The 21,794-nt window shown below is 44.2% G+C and overlaps 1 protein-coding gene across 1 annotated transcript in view; it reads left to right on the top strand.

The window, feature by feature from the left end:
- The first annotated feature begins 353 nt into the window (after positions 1 to 353).
- LEKR1 (leucine, glutamate and lysine rich 1) overlaps positions 354 to 21,794 on the top strand; it is a 215,314-nt gene continuing 193,873 nt past the window's right edge. The window contains exons 1-2 of the mRNA XM_062178384.1: positions 354 to 393; positions 4,277 to 4,366. Coding sequence (XP_062034368.1) covers positions 4,319 to 4,366 — 48 coding nt within the window. The 5' untranslated portion in view covers positions 354 to 393; positions 4,277 to 4,318. The remainder of the gene's footprint in view (positions 394 to 4,276; positions 4,367 to 21,794) is intronic.

Raw genomic sequence — 21,794 nt, 5'->3', positions numbered from 1 at the left:
AACAGTTACTGCCCACTACTGTGTTGGCAGAGGTGAGAGGTAGGACCAGGACCCGTCGCGCGGGGCAGCGCCTCTCTCCAGCGCCCTGCAGCGTTGTGACGTCTCCCTCCACCTCCGCAGCCTTTACCAAGCCTTCTGCCCTCCCCCACCTCGCCGCCCCAGCTCCCCTTCCCTCCCTCCCTCTTGCAGCACTCAGCGTAAGCAGACTTCTTTCCTCCGACCCCCGCCAGCAAACTCTCCCGCTTCCGCTAGTACAGTGTAGGGGAGCGCTGTTCCGCGTCGGCGAGAGGCGTGGGCCGTGACGTCACCGCGCCCTGACGTCAGGCCGACGTGCAGCGCGGTCGCCCGGGAGACGGGGAAAGCCGTTTCGCACCCGGCGGAGGCGAGGTCTAGGTGAGAGACAATGGCTTCCCTTTGGCCCTGGATGACCCGGGACTCAGTTCCGGAGCGGAGGCGTGCTCGCACCTGGGGAGAAAAATGAGCCGCGGCGCCGCCGCAGGGCGAGGGGCCTGGCGCCTGCCTCCGCCGCCGCGCCTCTCCGCGGCCCCTGCGGGTCTCCTGGAGCCCGTCGGGCCCAGGCGTTGACTGCCTCAGTGAAAGAGCGGTTCTGCCTCCTCCCGCCGTCCTCTCCTCCTCCTCCTCGTCTTCCTCCCCCCCCCCCTTCCCTTCCGGCCGAGCCGGTCCCGAGGGAACGGGGTTAGCACAGGACAGATTTCAAAGCCCTTTCCCGTAGCTTTGTCTGGCCTTACAGTTGGTTTCTATTTGGAAAATCCCGCCGCTTCAGGAAAGTCTTAGGCCGTGCACTCCCGCTTCACCTGCCCTTGACCCGCCCGTTGTGGGTGATTCACTCTGTGGGAATGGGTCAGCCTGAAAGCTGAACGTGAGTTCGTGGCCCAGCGTGACACTGGTGTGCGGAAGTGAATCGGAAATGAGCCAACAAGAACGTTTCTGCATTTTAAAAATCTCTTTCTTGTGATCTTGTTAGCAGGTTCACAAACACCTTCGTAGCGTTGGCCACTTACCTCCGCTCCTCTTGCCAGAGGGCAGGCTACACAAACGTGGTGCGAAAGTCGTAAAAACACGCAAACTAATGGCAACTAAATGAGAGTACATTTAAAATCACACGTTTCCTCCGTTACCAAAGGGGAAAGAACCCTTCTTTTCTTGACAAACCTAGTATTTTGTGAAAGCTTTCTCTCCTTTCATAAGTAGCGAATCTTTGAAGACCCAGGAATGCTTTTTGGGTGGGCCCTTTGAAGACCCAGGAATGCTTTTTGGTGGGCCCGGAAGCTATTTCTTTGAAATGTAATCATCAGGAATGATAGTGGCCCTATCTCCCTGTCACCGTGAGAGTTTAGGTGCTTTACTCCCCAGCTGCAACCACCTGATTTGTTAAAAGGCTACCCCCAACCACCCTGTGAATTTCAGATGAACGGTAAAAGAATGGATAGCAAACCGTGTTGAATTTTCTTCTATGAGGACAAATTACCACTTTTCTTGAGGGCCTGTAACTGATGCAGGTGTTTCCTTGTTGTAGAAAAAGGGGGTTTCCTTTGGAATCTCAGTAGCAGATAGGCAGTGATGTACTTTCAAGTCTAAAATCTTAAGAATAAATGTGCTTTCCTTCTGCATTGTGGAGAGTTTTCTGGGCTGGCAGGAAATTTTATTTTTGATTTATCCTCAATAATCAGAATGTGCTAATTCTTCCCCTTGGTATAGTAATGTCCTAAGTTGGGTATAGATTCTCTATAAAGATACTAAATAAAACAGTTCCACTAATGCCTTAGTTCATACTATTGCTCAGATTGTGTGTTCTCAAATACTTTTCTAGATGAAACTTCTAAAGGGAGATGTGGAGGATGGTGTTAGGCCCAGCAGTTAGGACCACACCTGGGATGTCCACAGTCTATTCTCGGGTGCCTGGGTTTGAGGACTGGTTCCACTCCAAGATTCTAGCTTCCTCTCTCCTGCTAATGTAGACCCTACACAGCTGATGAATTAACACAGTTGGGTCCCTGTCACCCAAATGGGACACCTGGATTGAGCTCCTAGCTCTGGCTTGGCCCAGCTTCAGCTGTTGGTGGGCATTTTGGGGAGTGAAATCCCAGATAGGAAATTTCTTGTCTTTTAAATGAAAGTAAATAGATGAATTTTTTGATTTGGTTGGTAATGTTAAGAAAAGTACTTCCAGTGTTACCGGAGAAATTGCAGGGTTCTTGTCTTGGTGCAAGAAAGAATTCAGGCGTGAGACAGAGTAGTGGAAAGTAAAAGTAGCAAAGTTTATTAGGGAAGGGACATCCATGAGAACGTATGGGCACCTCTCGAGACAGGACCTGGGAGAGAGTGCAGTTGCTTGGACTGGGTGGGGGGGAAGGAACAAGATTACATGGCTGAGTGGAGAGATTACACCTGGCCAGACCAGGCGGGCAGCTCAGCAGAGAGGCAGAGGGCTGAGCGTGCAGTCTGGTTGAGGCTGGGGGGGGTGGGGGGTGGGGGTTAAGGAGATGGGTCTTTGTCTTCACACATCTCCTCCTGAAACAAAGGATTTTATGGCTGTAAATATTAAGAAGATTCTATCTGAGTTTTCCCCTGAAGGTATCAGGAGGAAGCCTAGCTGGTGCCGTCCTGAGTTTAGAGGAAAGGTGAGAAGGACCCCCTAGAGAATCGGGATCCGGAGCAGAGTAATTGAAATGCAGATACTGGACTGCATCTGGGAGATTGTGGAAGATTTGTCAGGCAGAAGGGGCGGGGACCTCCACCTGGCAGGTTATCAGGTAGAAGGGGGCAGGGCAGGATGCAAAGGCGAGGCTGCCCCTGAAACATTATCGGAATGACTTTGAGATGCAGATGTGTATGCTGGACATAGATGTCTTCTCTTTAGGCCTTTGTCACACACACATAAGCTCATAACTGACTTCCTACCTAACACCAATAGAATTGAAGTTGGTACCATTTTATTTTACTGATGGGAAATCCACCATAAAATGGCAGAAATGAGCCTTCTGAGCTCTTGCCACATGACTGTGACAACCTCCCAAACGTCAGATTATGTTCTTGGCTGTCTGGACACGTGTCAGTATGACTACTGAAAACATACACCTCACATTGTGTTATGGGATGAGACAGCTTATTAGTTATGTTGAGCAGTACCTCATTGAATGAGGAATCTTTGTACTAACAGAGGGAATGAGGAATTCTCCCTTCCTCCAGTGGTTGTGCAATTGCAAAAATAGAGTGCCACTACAGACAGGACTGTTTGTCAACTACAATTTCTGTCCCCTTTGCTGTGGCTGGAGTTGCTTGCTATGATAGAGTTGTATGCCTCTTTAGTCTTCATTTGTCAAAATCTGTCCTGATCAAGCATAGACCAAGATGCTTTCACCAACTCCCCACCCCCACACAAAATAGAAGACATTTTCCTTTTCTGAACGCCTAGATGGTTCTTGTCTACAATAACTCATGGCCCTCGGGCCTTCTTCCTTGCTATGAGGTTAGGCCTGTGTCATCTGACCCTGCTGTCCCTCCCTTCCCCCAGCTCCTTAGATACACATAAACATACTTTACTCAGGAAACTGGATTGTCTATTCTTTCTCCATATTTGGGGAGGGTTAAAACAAAAAACTGAAAGTGCTCCCCCATTTTCCATGGTTTTATGAAAACTTACATAATACTAGACTTTTCTAATTGAGTTGCTTTTACTAAAAATGAAAATCTATTAGAATACATAAAATTATATAAATGTTCGTCTTATATAAAATTGGTCCTTGCCTTCTGATGCTTTGATGACTCTTCAGTGCCTGCATATCATACTTAATCTGGTAACCCTTCTTATTTCCTGTATATCATTTAAACAAGCATTCATGCCATAACTGTTTTGCTTATCTGCTGAACTAAAATACTATATTTAGATATTTTTCCTAATAGCTTTTCAGGAAGAAGCTTTTCTTTTTTTTTAAAGGTACTGTAATAGATGAGTCTATTTAAATTTTTACAGTTATTCTGTATATGTAAAACAAAAAATTAGTCACACCAAAAATTGCTATTATCCCGTACAATTCTAACAAAAGAGAAAATACCTTATTTAACTCAGCAATCTCTATAACTCTTTCTTGTTCTATTGGCCTAATAACTGAGAAGACCTCAGTTGTACCTTCTAACAGCCAAACATCTGTTGAAGCAGTTACAAGCATTCATCCCCAAATACTCCTAATAAATGATTTTATTTGAGTTTTCTTCATGGTATCTCATTTCTGATGACAATCATCAATGTTTTTAGGTTCTTTTGCCTCAGAGCTTCCCCAGAATATTTTTGGAAATTATGGATCGTCATATTCCCATGCATGCCTTACCTGAAGAAATCCAAAAGGTATGATACTAGATTGTGTTACTACAGCATAACATCAGGAGCATTTCAACAGATAACTCAGACATCCAGAGGAGTGAATTCAGAGCTTTTATACTTATTTTGGTCACAGGATGTGCAATAAATTGCTAGAGTAGGAGGGGGAATAACCACAATGGGCAGAATTACAGAATTCCATTTAGTGTCAGGAGTATTTGTTCCTGTGAAACAAAACAGATAGGTCAACTACAGTATAGCACTTGACCAGGTCAGTGGATCCCTACTGAAAAGAAGGCTTCAGAAATGTCCATAATATGATGCTAGATTTTTTTTTTAAGATTTATTTTATTTATTTGAAAGACAGAGTTACAGAGAGAGATGGAGACAAAGAGAGAGGGCTTCCATCTGCTGGTTCACTCCCCAGATGGCCGCAACAGCCTTAGCTGCACCGAGCTGGAGCCAGGAGCTTCTTCCGGGTCTCCCACATGGGTGCAGGGGCCCAAGGACTTGGGCCATCTTCCACTGCTTTCCCAGGCCACAGCAGAGAGCTGGATCAGAAGAGGAGCAGCTGGGACTAGCACTGGCGCCCATATGGGATGCCAGTGCTTCAGGCCAGGGCTTTAACCTGCTGCGCCACAGTACCGGCCCCTGATGCTAGATTTTTAAGTTTTTCTCTTAACACAGTTTTATTTATTTATTTATTTATTTATTTATTTATTTATTTATTTTATTTATTTTTTGACAGGCAGAGTGGACAGAGAGAGAGAGACAGAGAGAAAGGTCTTCCTTTTGCCGTTGGTTCACCCTCCAATGGCCGCTGCGGTAGGTGTGCTGCGGCCGTCGCACCGCGCTGATCCGATGGCAGGAGCCAGGAGCTTCTCCTGGTCTCCCATGTGGTGCAGGGCCCAAGCACTTGGGCCATCCTCCACTGCACTCCCTGGCCACAGCAGAGAGCTGGCCTGGAAGAGGGGCAACTGGGACAGGATCGGTGCCCCGACCGGGACTAGAACTCGGTGTGACGGCGCCGCAAGGCGGAGGATTAGCCTAGTGAGCCGCGGCGCCGGCCTTCTTAACAGTTTTACCTACATCATTTCTATGCAGTTACTGTGTGACAGGCACTACTTTAAGCCCTTTTGTAAAGCTGCCACTATATATATATATATATATATATATATATATATATATGGAATTTGTATGTATATAAATTTGTTGAATATTGTTAATAAACAATTTTTCATGGTTTCTATGCTATCTCTTCCCTATTAGTTCATACCTGTCCTCAGACAGATGTGTACTTAAGAAGTACCCTCTCTCTCCCCTCTTTTATTTCATATTTTTTGTTTTTTTAATATCAGATTTATTTGTTTATTTGAAAGGCAGAGTTACAGAGAGAAGGAGAGACACAGAGAGAGTTAGAGCAAGAAGAAAGAGAGAAAACTTCCATCTGCTGATTCATTCCCCAGATGACTGTAACATTTGGGGCTGGGCCAGGCCAAATGCAGGAGCCAGGAGCTTCATCCAGGTCTCCCATGTGGCTGCAAGGGCCCAAGTACTTGGGCTATTTTCTGCTGCTTCCCCAGGTAAATTAGCAGGAAGTTGTAATGGAAGTGGAGCAATTGGGACTTGAACCGTCACTTATAAGGGATGTTGTTGTGGCAGGCAGCAGCTTAACCCACTATGCCACAACACTGGTGCCTCTCCCTTCTCTTCTACATATTGTACACTCCCCTAATTCTTGCTGTAAAAGCCCTAGCAAATTACTTACGGAGGCAGTTCTTTTCAGGAACTGTATCTTTCCACTTCCATTTTCACAAGTAAATAAAAGCTTACTTATAAGTAACTTATGCTTGAAGTTGACTACTTGGTGACACCCCTATCAGTGGAATCATTCTTTCCTCTGACAGTATTTTAAAAATTATACTATTGGGGCTGGTGCTGTGGCATAGGGGGTAAAGCTGCCTCCTGAAGTACCGGCATCCCATATGTGTGCTGGTTCAAGTCCCGGCTGTGCCACTTCTTCTTCTTCTTCTTTTTTTTTTTTGAGATTTATTTATTTACTTGAAAATCAGAGTTACACAGAGAGAAAGTGAGGTAGAGAGAGAGAGAGAGAGAGATCAGAAGTAGAGCAGCCAGGACTCAAACCGATGCCCATATGGAATGCTGGCACTGCAGGCGGCAGCTTTACCCGTTAAGCCATAGCGCCAGCCCCTGCTCCACTTCTGATCCAGCTCTCTGCTGTGGCCTGGGAAAGCAGTAGAAGATGGCCTAAGTCCTTGGGCCCCTGCACCCACGTGGGAAGATCCAGAGGAAGCTCCTGACTCCTGGCTTTGGATCAGGGCAGCTCTGGCTGTTGCGGCCAATTGGGGTGTGAACCAGTGGATAGAAGACCTCTCTCTCTCTCTGCCTCTCTTTCTGTCTCTGTGTAACTCTGACTTTCAAATAAATAAATAAATAAATATTTATAAAAATTATAGTAACAAAGTATGGATTGCCAAACTAAATATGGGAGAAATTTTAGGTACACATTTCTTCATCCCTGGGGTTATCATTACACATTGTCTGTTTGCCATAATTAGTAGAATCATGGACTTACTTAAGAGTGCCAAACCTAGGTTCGGGGGCTGGGTATCTACACTTTTCCTCTTTTGTCTACCATCCATCCCTCCGAGACGGGAATCCTTTCTTTCAAAGCTTTCAAAGCTTTCTATGAGTCTGCTGAAGAGTACTTCGGCTGAGGCTTACAATGGGTCAGGGAAGATATGAGCAGTGATTGGAGAATCTCCTCTTCCAAGGCTGTTCACTTTGCTGCAGCATTGGCTAAGTTGTTCCTTTTATTACTTCAGAATCTCCTGTTTGCTGTCCTCTACAGTGTAAAACAGCTATTTCTTTCTTTCTTTCTTTCTTTCTTTCTTTCTTTCTTTCTTTCTTTCTTTCTTTCTTTCTTTCTTTATTTCCTTCCTTCTTTCTTTCTTTCTTTCTTTCTTTCTTTCTTTCTTTCTTTCTTTCTTTCTTTCTTTCTTTCTTTCTTTCTTTCTTTCTTTCTTTCTTTCTTTCTTTCTTTCTTTCTTTCTTTCTTTCTTTCTTTCTTTCAAGATTATTTATTTGAGAGTAGAGTTGCAGACAGAGAGAGGGAGAGACAGAGAGAAAGGTCTTTCGTCCACTGGTTCACTACCCAGATGGCTGCAATGGCCAGAACTGAGCTGATCCGAAGCCATGAACCAGCAACCTTTTCTAGGTCTCCCACCCTGGAGTGCAGGGGCCCGAGCACTTGGGCTATCCTCTACTGTTCTGGCAGCCCATGGCAGAGAGCTGGATCACAAGTGGAGCAGCCAGCACTGCAGGCGACCGCTTTACCTGCCATGCCAGAGCGCTGGCCCCAACAGCTATTTCTTTAGTGTTCTCTACAGCTGGTAGCAGCCTGACATTTTCTAAATCATATTTAATTTCTTCATTGTTAGCATTTAAGAGTATTTTTTCTTTAGCATGGACCACTGAGAAGGCATGCCTGAAGCCAGTATAAGTTCTAGTGCCATAGTTAGGGCTATTATCTCTGCCTTTCTGTACAGACATCCCTGGAGGGAAACAGCGTCAGCAGTTCATGTAAAGACACAATCGCATATGCTGTACTCCACTGACCATTTACCAGAAAACTGCTGCCATCTGCGAATCATATTTCTCCTGCAATCTGTCCTGCTTGAGTACACTAGGTCTGTCACTTCAGAGCAGTTGTGTGTTAGGGGTCCTGAGACGCTGGCGGCAGTGTGGCAAGATTCAGAGTGTGATAGGATTTTACGGTGCTTTGGAGTGTCTACAGCATTCAACCACCAATCAACTAATGTTGCTTATTTGTTTCTAGAATGTTTGTCACCTGTAGTGGCATCTAGATAGGGGCCCCTAGTTAGCTTTTCTGCCTCTCTAATTAGCAAAAAGGTGGCTACAGCTGCCCACAGGCAGAGTGGCCATCCTGAGAACACTGTATTTAATGTTTTTGGAAAACAAAAAATTTTTTTTTTGACAGGCAGAGTGGCCAGTGAGAGAGAGACAGAGAGAAAGGTCTTCCTTTTGCCGTTGGTTCACCCTCCAATGGCTGCCGCGGCCGGCACGCTGTGGCTGCCGCACCGTGCTGATCTGATGGCAGGAGCCAGGTGCTTCTCCTGGTCTCCCATGGGGTGCAGGGCCCAAGCACTTGGGCCATCCTCCACTGCATTCCCTGGCCACAGCAGAGAGCTGGCCTGGAAGAGGGGCAACTGGGACAGAATCCGGCGCCCCGACCGGGACTAGAACCCGGTGTGCCGGCGCCGCAAGGCGGAGGATTAGCCTATTGAGCCACGGCGCTGGCTTAGAAAACAAAATTTACTTGTATTAATGGTCCCAACATTTGGGTCATGATCCCCGCTTGTCTTTCAGGTATATAGACACACAGGTCGGAGAGCTTTTTTAGTTCAGGCAGTCCCAAAGTGGGTGGGGACTTCTGACAAGAGTTCTTTTAGCTTTATAAAGGCCTGATGGCATTGTTTATCCCACTCACAAAGGTCATTTTTCCTTTTCTTTTAACATAAAGTGATTTTTCTATTAGACCAAAGCTAGATATCCAAATGCAGCAGAAGCTGGCTATTCTCAGGAGTCCCTGTAATTGTTTCCTGGTCTTGGACTGAGCCAAGTTACAGATTGCCCAATTGCAGCCTTGGGAAGGCTCTGCTGTCCTTTGGATGTTTTAAAGCCTAAATACTTTAAAATTTCCTTGAAAATATGTGCTTTTTCTTTCTTAAACATTTTTAAAATCTTTACCAGTTTAGAAAATACTTTTTATTTATTTGACATGCCTAGAGAGACAGAGATAGATCTTCCATTCACTGGTTCACGGCCCTAAATGCCTGCAATAGCAAGGGTTGGGCCAGGCTGAAAGCCGGGAGTCAGGAGCTCAATCCAGGTCTCCCACACAGGTGACAGGGAACCAAGTACTTGGGCCTTTACCTGTTGCCTCCCAGGGTGAGCATTAGCAACAAGCTGGAATAGCGAACAGAATAGCCAGTAATTGAACAAGGCACACAGATATGGGATGCAGGTGTCCCAAGCAGTGTTTTTTTTTTTTTTTTTTTTTTTTGGACAGGCAGAGTGGACAGTGAAAGAGAAAGACAGAGAGAAAGGTCTTCCTTTGCCGTTGGTTCACCCTCCAGTGGCCGGTGCGGCCAGCGCGCTGCGGCCGGCGCATCTCGCTGATCCGAAGCCAGGAGCCAGGTGCTTCTCCTGGTCTCCCATGGGGTGCAGGGCCCAAGCACTTGGGCCATCCTCCACTGCACTCCCGGGCCACAGCAGAGAGCTGGCCTGGAAGAGGGGCAACCGGGACTAGAACCCGGTGTGCTGGCACCGCAGGCGGAGGATTAGCCTATTGAGCCGCGGCGCCGGCCCCCAAGCAGTGTTTTAACTGCCATGCCAAATGCATACCCATGTGCTTTTTCATTTGGTATTTTATATCGCTTCTCTGCCAGATAACTCAGGATTTGCATGATGTTTTTAGCAGAAGCAGTTTTGAGGGGCTAGCCATAAGAATGGCATCCTTTCTCCTTTTCTTACTTTATTCCCTTAAGGTCTTTATTCAAAACTTCCTCAAAAAATTGTAGAAGAAATTTTAAACCTGTGGCAGAACAGTCCAACAATATTGCAACTTCTGATGAACTTTTGAGTCTTGATGCTCAAAGACAGATAGCTCTTGAGATTTCAGTTCTAGGAGAATGCAAAAGAATGCATTTTGTTTTAAAGATTTATTTATTTATTTGAAAGTCAGAGTTAGAGAGAGGAGAGGCAGGGAGAGAGAGAGGTCTTCAATCTGCTGGTTCACTCCCCAATTGGCTGCAATGGCCGGACCTGAGCCGATCCTAAGCCAGGAGCTTCTTCTGGGTCTCCCACATGGGTGCATGGGCATAAGGACTTGGGCCATTTTCTACTGCTTTCCCAGGCCATAGCAGAGAGCAGGATCTGAAGTGGAGCAGCTGGGTCTCAAACTGGTGCCCATATGAGATGCTGGCACTGCAGGCGGTGGCTTTACCCACTCTGCCACAGCACTGGCCCCGAGAATACATCTTTTAAGTCTAGAACAGTATAATACCTGTTATCCCCTGGCAAATTAGACAAGGTTTAGGGTTTGGGTGCTATGGAATGGTTGTTCTGAACTGCTTCTTTCATGACCCTCAAGTCCTGTACAGACACCTGTATTTATCAGACCCGGGGTTCATGGCAGGTAGTAGAGGGTGTTAGAAGAGTATCTGTAGGGCCTGATCAGTAGTTGACTGAGGAGTCTGTTTAAGCCTGGTAAAATCCTGGCTATTCCTTTGGGTCCTGAAAGATATTGTTTAACTCTGGGCCAGTGATCAGTCTGCCTTAGTATTACCTGTATAGGTTGGGCGGCATCATGCCTGACCCTGAGCCCCTACTTCTGGGTGAATTTGAACTAAAATACTTGAAGAAATCATTTATCATTTCAGCATCTTTAGGTGCTTCATGGAGAATAGCCAAGAATTCTGTCCTTTGGGACTTGATTTTTTTAAAGTTAATTACTTAGAGAGGAGACACACACACACACCACGGAGAGAGGGAGAGAGGGAGTGAGAGAGAATGAATGCTAGTCTCCCATCTGCTGTTTCACTCTCCAAATGCTTGTGGTGGCCCTGTACTGGGAACCGAAGCCAGAGGCCAGATCCCAACCCACGTCTCCCATATGTGTACCAGGACTAACCACTTGAACCACCTGCTGCATCCCAGGGTGTGCATCAGCAAGCAGTTGGCATTGGGAGCAGAGCTGGGACTTAAACCCAGACACTCCAGTATGGGATGCAGGCTGCCAACTGGCAGCTTAAGTGCTAGACCCAATGTCCATGCCTGTATTCAGTTTTGATTACAATACATGGTAGCACCCAATCTAGTTAGCAGACCTCTTGCCAAGGCTGCACTGAGGTGCTCAAGGACATGTAGAAAAGACTGAATTAGAGCATTAGAACCTACTCCCCAAGTCAGAGGCTCAAGCCTTTTATCTCCTTTTGTTGACACTCCTCTAATATGACACACCCTCTTAGAGAGAGAGAACCCTGTGTAGTAGGCAACGCAAGTATGTGGCTCTTTTGTTAAGCAAAAACTGGACTTTCTCCCTTTCTCTATTTAGGGTAACCTGGAGCTTTTCAGGGAGAGATTCAGGTTTTATCATGAAGAGCCATTCAGGGGACATCTGACGGCCATCAATCTCTCCTATCGAAGGAAGCTGAAGAGAATTAGGTTTGCCTTGAGCTTAAACGGTTCAGAAAGTCCGTTTTCCAGCATCATGCCTGCTTGCAGTGTGCACATTGGTTAGGAACTAGCTTAGCTGTGACTCATTGTTGGTCCTTTGTTGGGGGCTTGGATTACTCACCTGTGGTGGCTTCCCTCATCTTGGGTTACCTGGAGGAGACTGGAGAGCAATGTCCAATTATGTTGCCTGCCTTTTCATCTTTTTGTCATCCTTCTTATCTTCTCACTTGCTGAAAACCTTAAAAGAAATTTTTTCCAGTTGAGAGGGATTGGTTTCAAGACCAATAGCCAATTTTTAAGGCCTTTTCTAGATGTTGAGGACTTTGAAATATAAAGTAGGTGTTTTGCATTACCTGACTTCCCTGGACTACTATTGGAGGAGGGGGGAAGGGCTGCTTAATTCTTGCATGCCTTTTGGCAACATATTCCTATAATGCTGCAGTTGCTGTAGATACGCTGGTATATTGGGTGTCCTAATTTGGGACCATCACTGGGCTCCATCCCTTGCTTGGCCACCATACCAAGTGATCAGATTGATTGGCATGCTGCTTGTCAACTTCCTCGCCAGCCTTTGCCTGCACAGTTGCCTTTTCCTTTACTGTCAGAGGGTGGTCATTAAGGTTTGAATATCTGCCAGATGGGATTGCAGGTTTTAAAAACGTGCCATGTTAGTAGCAGAAATTCCTCAGGATTGGCTTTCAGGTCTTTAACCTTTACCTTCCAGTCATACAGGTCACAAGTGCCAAGTGGTACATACACATTTTATTAACTCTCCTTCCTCACTCTAGTGGCAGGAGAGAGAGAGAGAGAGGAAGAATCTGGCAGAGGGGGAATAAAAATACCTCCTGAAGGCTTATAGCGAGTTCTGTGCTGGGTAACTCTGGCGGTGCTCCTGGGTAAAGGTGGATAGATTGGCTTTGGAGATGATGTCAGATGAGCCTCTTCAGTGGATGGGAGGCTGGCAGTTGAGTCAGGGGAGTTGGATAGAGGCTTTTGTACATTGTCAGTGCTAGGAGCAGCGTGCACATTGCTCAGGGCTAGTTGCTGGAGATGGCTCAGGGATCAGGGAAGTTGCCAGAAGTGGCCCTTCTCTATTTCCCTTTACCCTTACAGTCTAAAGAGATTCTTTCCCCAGGGAACTCTGGTGTGGGTAGGGATTTCCCTTCAGGTTTAGAATGGGGAGCATTGAGTTTTAATTTACACAATTTGTACTTTTTCTAAAACCCTTTATTCTGATGTAGGGCCATGAAACACTGCACATATGGAATCTCTTCCCATCTTTCTTCCTGTTTACAACTTGAGTCCAGTTGTATGATGGCGTTGTAAGAGAGCCACCCAGCCACTTTTCCAGATCTCTCAATGAATATTGTGGCCAGGCTGTGTTACAAAAAGAGTATCATCTATTTTGTTGTCATTGGTGCATACCCAAAGAGTTCCCAGTGAAGTGGAATACTCTCCCGAGGGGTTGTCTCCAGATACAGATTGAATATTACTTACGTTCCTTAATAATTACTTCTAACTCCCTAGGGAGCTCGTGGAAGCAGGTTATGGATGCCACAACCCTGTACTCTCTGGCCCACTGATAGCACCACTCTCTCCCATTGCAGTTCCTACTCCAATAAAGCTAGTCTTGATTGTAAGGTAAAACTCTGATTATATAAAACACGGAAGTCTCAGTATCATTTTCTACCTGTTCTCTGTAGAGATCTCTAACCCTTGGGAAAATGGTACCACACCTGTGAAAAGGGGAAATACAGGGTCTAGTCACCCAGATAAGTCACTAACAGATAAATGTGGCCCAGGGAGTTCCTGAGCCATCCTCTTGTTATCCTCAGTCTTCCGGAGCAAAACCTAACATTTGTATTTTGACATTTTATGAAAAGCTGCCCCTCTCCGGTGCTGGATTCTTTTCCTGATAGCATACTTCTGGTATTGGCTTTCATTTTTAGCAACTCTTAGATCCATATAATAGCAGAAATCTCAGGTTACTCACTTCTCAATTCTGCAAGGTGCTGAAGAAAAGGAACAAGTGGGTACTTCACTTTTTGAATCTTCAGGGAAACAACTAGAATTACAAGGTACCAAGTGAAATTTCCCATTCTAACAGAAGGAGCAAGCATCCCAACAGCAGGCAAGCTCGGAATGAGCTTGCCACAGCCAACTGCTTTGCTCTTGGTTTTCAGACACTCCAGTGGCAGGAGAGAGAGAGAGAGAGTCCCATCTGGGTCACCAGTTCTGTCAGTTGCATAAGGAGTTCGTTACTTGGGTGTCACCAAATAATCAGCTTCAAGCAGGAGTTTCTCTGAGAAGAGTTTGTATTTACTATGACAAGTAAAGGAGGCAGTGGGAAGATAGAGTTCCAAAAGGACACTGCCTTCTTGAGAAGCTGTTTGCCCAGGATTCTATAACAAAGATTAGAGGACTGTTCAGGGTGTAGAAAAGAGAGTGTTTCTTGCTCATACAATGTAGGCAGTATACTTCTTCCTGCATTTTCTTTTCTTTTTATTTGTTTTATTTATTTGACAGGTAGGGTTACAGACAATGAGAGAGAAAGAGAGAGAGAGAGAGAGAGAGACAGACAGACAGAGAGAAAGGTCTTCCTTCCATTGGTTCATTCCCCAAATGGCCACAAAGGCTGGAGGTATGCTGATCTGATGCCAGGAGCCTCCTCCTGGTCTCCCATGCGGGTGCAGGGCCCAAGTACTTGGGCCATCCTCCACTGCCCTCCTGGGCCACAGCAGAGAGCTGGACTGGAAGAGGAGCAACCAGGACTAGAACCCGGTGCCCATATGGGATGTCGGCACCTCAGGCGGAGGATTAACCTAATGCGCCACAGCCCCTCTTTTCTTTTTTAAAAGATTTATTTATTTATTTGAAAGGCAGAGTACAGAGAGGCAGAGGCACAGAGGGAGGGAGAAAGGTCTTCCATAAGCTGGTTCATTCCCCAAATGGCTGCAATGGCTGGAGCTGGGCCGATCTGAAGCTAGGATCCAGGAGCTTCTTCCTGGTCTTCCATGAGGTTGCAGGGGCCCAAGGACTTGGGCCATCTTCCACTGCTTTCCCAGGCCACAGTAGAGAGCCAGATCAGAAGTGGAGCAGCTGAGACTCGAACAGGAGCCCATACAGGATGCCTGCACTACAGATGGCGACTTTACTTGCTATGCCACAGTGCTGACCCCTACATTGCATTTTCAAAAAATAGTGGCAGGGGCCAGCGCTGTGGCACAGCGGGTTAACACCCTGGCCTGAAGCACTGGCATTCCATACAGGGGCCAGTTCGAGACCCAGCTACTCCACTTCTAATCCTGCTCTCTGCTATGGCCTGGGAAAGCAGTAGAAGATTGTCCAAGTCCTTGGGCCCCTGCACCCGCTTTGGAGGCCCAGAAGAAGCTCCTGGCTCCTGGCTTTGGATCCGCATAGCTCCAGCCATTGTGGCCAATTGGGGAGTGAACCAGCGGATGGAAGACATTCTCCCTCTCCCTCTCCCTCTCCTCTCTCTGTGTAACTGTAACTTTCAAATAAATAAATAAATCTTAAAAAAATAGTGGCAGTCTTCTCTGCTGGGCAGAGAATTTAGTATTATAATGAGGAAAGCCCAGCTAATGCTCATGTAACCATGAAGATCTGATTCAAACTGGTTTCTTGCAGCTTTAACCTTTGTGGTGGTCAGTCTCCCTCTTAAGTACAATGTTGCAAGATAAATCTTCCTGGAATATTCCCTGGAAAAAGCTAAAGAAAGTATGTACTTAGAAATCATTTCAGATTCTCTTCCCTTTTCCAGTGCCACCTTTTAGCTTAAACCGTACACTGTTACAAAATCTCTTTTGCGAATGATTGACTTAAATTGTAGTTTTTAGATATCAAAACTTAGCTAACATTAATCATTTAGATTTTTCAGCAAAGATTCAATAAGCTCTTAATTAACCACCATTCTGTTACATTTTAATTAAAAACTGCATTCAGTTCCCAGATATGTCTTTGCCCTTTGTGCATGTTTCTTTGAGCTGCCTGTTAGCATTCATCATGCGATTGATTTAATTTGATGCTTACTATTGCTGCCTTTCCTTTAGATTTATGGAATCTGCAACTTGCAGGAGCAGGAAGGGAAGTCCAGTTACCAGAAAAGACATTTTAAATCATTGCATTTAATTTTTCCACCTTTTATATTAGGCATAATATCCGTACAAAGAAAGCTCAGCCATGCTATGCTAACTGGAGTAATGGAGCTTATCTTGTGAAGACATGGGATATACTTTCTCTTGGAATGAACTGAGTTCCTTCCATGTATTGGTCTAAGTGTGGTAGAAATTAAATGAAACAAAGCAAGGCAAAAAAAAAAAAAAAAAAAGTCTACCTGCATTTTAGATCCTAATTACCTGAATGGAAGAGGATATGTAGTGATATTGGGGGGCGGGGATTCTACGACAGGACAGAGTGATTCACATACCATATGGGACAGTATCTGCTGTGAGAGGGAGATGGGGGCTGGCGCAGCGGCTCAATAGGCTAATCCTCTGCCTATGGCGCCGACACACCGAGTTCTAGTCCCGGTCCTGGTTGCTCCTCTTCCAGTCCAGCTCTCTGTTGTGGCCTGGGAGTGCAGTGGAGGATGGCCAAGTGCTTGGGCCCTGTACCTGCATGGGAGACCAGGAGAAGCACCTGGCTCCTGGCTTTGGATTAGTGTGGTGCACTGGCTGCATCGCGCCGGCCGCAGCGGCCATTGGGGGGGGTGAACCAATGGAAAAGGAAGACCTTTCTCTCTGTCTCTCTCTCCCTGTCCACTCTGCTTGTCAAAAAAAAAAAAAAAAAAGAGAGAGAGAGGGAGATGGGGAGTGGAATTCCTGTGTGCTGGAATGATCAAAGGAGGCCCTTCATGCAGGAAGAACTTGTGTTGTCCCTTCAATACTGCATATGTCAATGGATAGGGGATGAAGCATCGCAGGCCAAAGAACAGAAGTTTCCTGCTGAGAAAAAGCTGGCCAAGTTGGGGAATGTTTAACAACTTCAGTGTTTTGTTTTTGTTTTTAAGATTTATTTATTTATTTGAAAGTCAGAGTTACACAGAGAGAGGAGAGGCAGAGAGAGAGAGTGGTCTTCCATCTGATGGTTCACTACCCAGATGGCTACCCAATGGCCGGAGCTGCGCTGATCCAAAGCCAAGAGCCAGGAGCTTCTTCCAGGTCTCCCACATGGGTGGAGAGATGGACTTGGGCCATCTTCCACTACTTTCCCAGGCCATAGCAGAGAGCTGGATCGAAAGAGGAGCAGCCGGGACTAGAACCAGCGCCCATATGGGATGCCGGTGTTTCAGGCCAGGGCATTAACTCCCTGCGCCACAGCGCTAGCCCCTCAGTGTTTTGAATATATAAAATATGTATTTATTTTGATAAGATTTTTGAGAGTGGTAGAGTGTTTTTTCCTTATGTTTGTGGTACTTTATAAGTAAATTGTTTAAGAATGCTAAAACCAAGCATTTCATGAATTCACATTTTGAGTCTAAAGCAGGAATGGCCGTGCAGAAAAGTGGGGACAGCAAGAGGAACTCAGCTGTCCAAAGGCCCTGGCCAGTTGTGCTGATTGTTACCCTGGTTCCTGCCCAATGTTGAGTGTAAGATATGGCTTTGTACTTTTTCAGACCTAAGTTATACCACAAATATTTATTATGTCTATTATGTGCTAGACAGTGTTCTGGGTGCTTGATTATAGAGCAAGGAAAAAGTGTACATGTATTCCCAAAGCCTGTAAAAACAGTCTTTGAAAATAAATATTCTTTTCATGCTTTCTTCCTTCCGTTTGCTTTATTTAGGTTGTGTGTAACTTTACTTGTTTAGTTGCCTAGTGATCAGGCAGTGTATTTATTTTGTCAGCTGTGTACATTGTTCTGTACGGAATCACGATAGAGGTATGGAGAAGTCTTCAAAAAGTTCATGGAAAATGCATATTATCATTAAATTCTATTTTTGCATGAACTATTGGGACTACCTTTGTATAGCTTATAGTGGTAACAGGAATAGTTTAGGTTAAAATCATTTCATTTTTAACGTGAGAAAAGCAGAATTTTTTTACACAATGGTTTGGAAATTGTGCTCCATTTCTTTATTGAAGAAAAAAGGATTGAGGTGGGTGGATCAGTGTATAGCCACAGAGAGATCTTTCAAAGGCTTTTTTTCTTTCTTTCTTGTTCTTCTGTTAACTTTTTGTGTTACTTTTTATGCTGGCTCCTCTTTCTAGAGAAGCCCCTGCTGTGTTTGCTTTTTCATTCGGTGTATAGGCAAGGAAGCTTGGTGCAGAAGAGAAGGTGAGAGGAGACTTTCCTTTTTCTTTCTTTCTGCACTTTTACTATGAGCTATGGAAATGGATGGTTGATAAATTACAGTGTGAACAGAACTGCACTACACTCTACCATTAATTCAAAATGAGTAGTAGAAAAAGGAGAGCTGCAAGAAAATGTAAGGGCCCTGGGGGAGAGGGCCACCGAGAAAAAGTGTGGGGAACAGAACGGATGGTGAAAAGGGGCTGTAGTTAGAGAACCAGCTGCCTGATTAGAAGGCAGATTGTGAAATCACTTTTCCCTGATCTCCTCTCCCCAGGGAATCTTAGAGAAGAAGGAATAAGATAATCTTTGACTCTCACTCTCAGATCTTTTTGCTTTTAACACAATTTCTGACCGAGCTCAGAACAATTTTAGACTTCCATGTCCTTTAGTGGCAGAAGACATGAAAGCGGTCCCTGGGCTGGACAGCAAGACCACACTTGTCCCGTTTGTGTGCTGCTGAACTCTACAGTTTACTTCTATCCGTCCTTACACCGCATCTCTGAATTAGCCTGCTCTCTCTGCAGCCGTGGCTGACTTACCTGTCTCTGACCTTAGACAATCTGCCTTGTTGGAATTTTCATCATTCTGAAAGCAGACTGCGATTGTAATGATAGTACAGTTCTGTGTTTAAGATTTTATTCCCGCATTCAAGACAGCACTTATAGATCGAGTAAAATGATAATTCTATATCTCTTCCACTCGTGAATGTTATTCCATTTCAGAGACATTTGGATCCCATTGTTAGGAAAAAGCAGTGAACAATTTTCCTTTTGCTGTTTGTGCTAGGGGGCATATGCAGAAGTCAAAACAACAAAAACAAACCAGTGAAAAAAATTACTTTGCAAAAGCAAAACTGATCTCTTATTTTTTAAAATGTGAGAAAATGAACACTTGTAATAGGATTTTAGCTTTAGGAGATCTTTATTGCCATAGGACACAAAGTAAAATTAAGAGACCAGAGTTGTTTATTTTGCAAAACAGAAGTGGCTATGCAGGGGCTGAAGAGCACACTGTTCTTTCTGGGATAACAATCCCTTTCCCCACAGTAACAGCTCATTTTGTCCTGTTTCAGTAATTTTAGTACTTTGGAACTTTGAAATTTATTCTGAATAACAGTTTTATATTCCCAAGCACAGTTTGTCATTGCCAGAAAAAATAAACTTAATTTTCCAGGTCATTTTGGGCCACTGGGGCTAGGTTCAGATTTTAATGTTGTGTTAAAGTAGAGGAAAAGGAAAAAGAAATTGGTCATAGAAATGTTAGACCTGGCATCCCGGAAGCCAGTGATATGTATATGTGCATGTGTATGTGTGGTGTATTTTTAAGTGATTGCCTTTTTATAGGAAATCTAATTTCTGGAGATAACTGTTCACTTAATATTGTATCCCAGGGTAGTTCATTACAAAAATAGTTTCTTCAAAATATTATTATGAAACTTGAAAAATATGTATTTCTGTTTTCAGGAAAAATTTCTTTTTCTGACTGGCCTTAAAGGTCATAGAATTGACTGAAGGTCATAGAATTTGCTTGGGTAAGATTTCCAAGTGGAAAAGTAGGTACTAGAGGAAATGTACTCTGGAAACATAGTGAGATAGACAAAAGCTTATTATGTTTGCTTTATTTTTTATGAAGCCAGCATTTCTGATTCTCAAAAATGCCTTTGTGGATTAATCTATGGTATTTTAGGTCTAGATTTTTTATTATCATTTTAATATTGAATTTCTTAATTTAAGATTATTATGGATTCACATACAGCTATAAGAAATAATACTAAGAGATCCCATGTATCCTCCAGCTTCCCCCAGTGGTAACACTTGAAGAAACTGCAGAGGGATATCCCAGCCAGGGTATTGTTAATTGATATAGTGGAGATGCAGAACAGTCCATGATGAGGCTTCTGTACATTGTCCTTTCATAGCCACATTCCCCTAACATCCCCAGTCCTTCTTTCTGCTCAATCCATGACCCCTGGCCACCAGTGATCTGGTCTCCAATATTTTTTATTGTCAGGAGTTACTCCTTTTTATTGCTGCATAGTATTCCATAGTTTGATCTACTAGTTTATTTACCAATTCTCCTATTGAAGGGCATCTAGGGTTTTTCAAGTTTTTGGCTATTCTGTATAAAGCTACTGTAAACATTCTTTTATTTGAACATATGTTTTTATTCTCCTGGGATAAATGCCCAGGCGTTCAGTTGCTAGGTTGTCTGGTATTTCCATGTTTAGTTTTTTAAGACATTGCCAAACTGTTTTTCCAGAATGATTATGACATCTAACATTCTCACCTGCAATATGTGAATGATTGAATTTTTCCACCTTTTACCAACATTTGATTTGTCACTGGTGTGTAGTAATATCTCATTGTGGTTTTAATTTACATTTTCCTAATGGCAAATAATGTTGAGTATCTTTTCATGTGCTTATTTGGCATCTGTAAATCTTAGAAACATTTCACCTAAAATGTTTTTTTTTTTTTGTCTTTTGCCCAGTTTCTAATTGAAATTTCTTTAACTGTTGAGTTTGAGAATTCCATATATAATTTAGATACTAGTCAGATATATTGTTTGCAAATTTTTTTTGAAGATTTATTTACTGGGGCCGGCGTTGTGGCGCAATGGGTTAAGACCCCAGCCTGAAGTGCCGGTATCCCACATGGATGCTGATTCTAGTCCTGGTAGCTCCACTTCCAATCCAGCTCTCTGCTATGGCCTGGGAAAGCAGTGGAGGATGGCCCAAGTCCTTCGGCCCCTGCACGCATATGGGAGGCCCAGAAGCAGCTCCTGGCTCCTGACTTCAGATTGGCTTAGCTCTGTCCATTGCAGCCATTTGAGGAGTGAATCAGTGGATGGAAGACCTCTCTCTTTCTCTGCCTCTTTCTGTACTCTTTCAAATAAATAATAATGATAAAAATGGTTAAAAGAAGAAAACCCTTTTTTAAAAGATTTATTTATTTGAAAGGCAGAGTTACAGAGAGGCAGAGGAAGAGGCGCAGAGAGAGAGAGAGAGGGGGGGGGGGTGTCTTCCATCCGCTGGCTCATTCCCCAAATGGCCAGAATGGGGCTGATCCAAAGCCTGAGCTTCTTGCAGGTCTTCTACACTGGTGCAGGGCCCAAGGACTTGGACCATCTTGTACTGCTTTCCCAGGTCATCAGAGAGCTGGATCGGAAATGGAACAGCCAGGACTCGAACTGCCACCCATATGGGGTGCCAGCACTGCAGGTGGTGGCTTTACCCACTAAGCCACAGCGCCAGCCCCTGCAAATAATTTTCCTAGTCTGTAGCTTGTCTTTTCAGGAGGACATGTAATACATACACACACACACACACACACGTATGCGTGTAACTACCAGACAACCTAGCAGCTGAACTCCTGGATCTTTGGCAGAGAAAAAGTTCTTAAATTTAATTGAAATCAAGGTTATCAAAATTTCCATTTATAGATCATGCTTTTGGTATCAAGTGTAAGTACTCTTTACCTAGTTTAGATCCCTAGGTTTTCCCTTTTTTTTTTCCCCTAAAAATCACATTTTATGTTTTACATTTAAATCCATGATTCATTTTGAATATATTTTTATGTATAAAAATAAGGCTTAGGTTGAGTTTCTTTCTTCTTTTTTTTTAAATTTGTGGATATTCATTTATATCAGCACAATTTGTTGGTTGAAAAGTTCACATTTTCTTCATTGAATTGCTTTTGCACCTTTGCCAAAAATCAATTTGACATATTTATGTAAGTCTGTTTCTGTGTTCTCTGTTGTTGTATTACATTGGTCTACATTTCTTGATTACTGTCATAATACACTATGTCTTGAAATTATACAGAGTTATTCCTTTCACTTTGTTGTTTTCCATGATTA

This window comes from Lepus europaeus, chromosome 2, assembly GCF_033115175.1.
Source record: "Lepus europaeus isolate LE1 chromosome 2, mLepTim1.pri, whole genome shotgun sequence".
Lineage (NCBI taxonomy): Eukaryota > Metazoa > Chordata > Mammalia > Lagomorpha > Leporidae > Lepus > Lepus europaeus.
The sequence above is the reverse complement of the archived record's forward strand: the minus strand, read 5'-3'. Positions and strand labels throughout refer to the sequence as shown.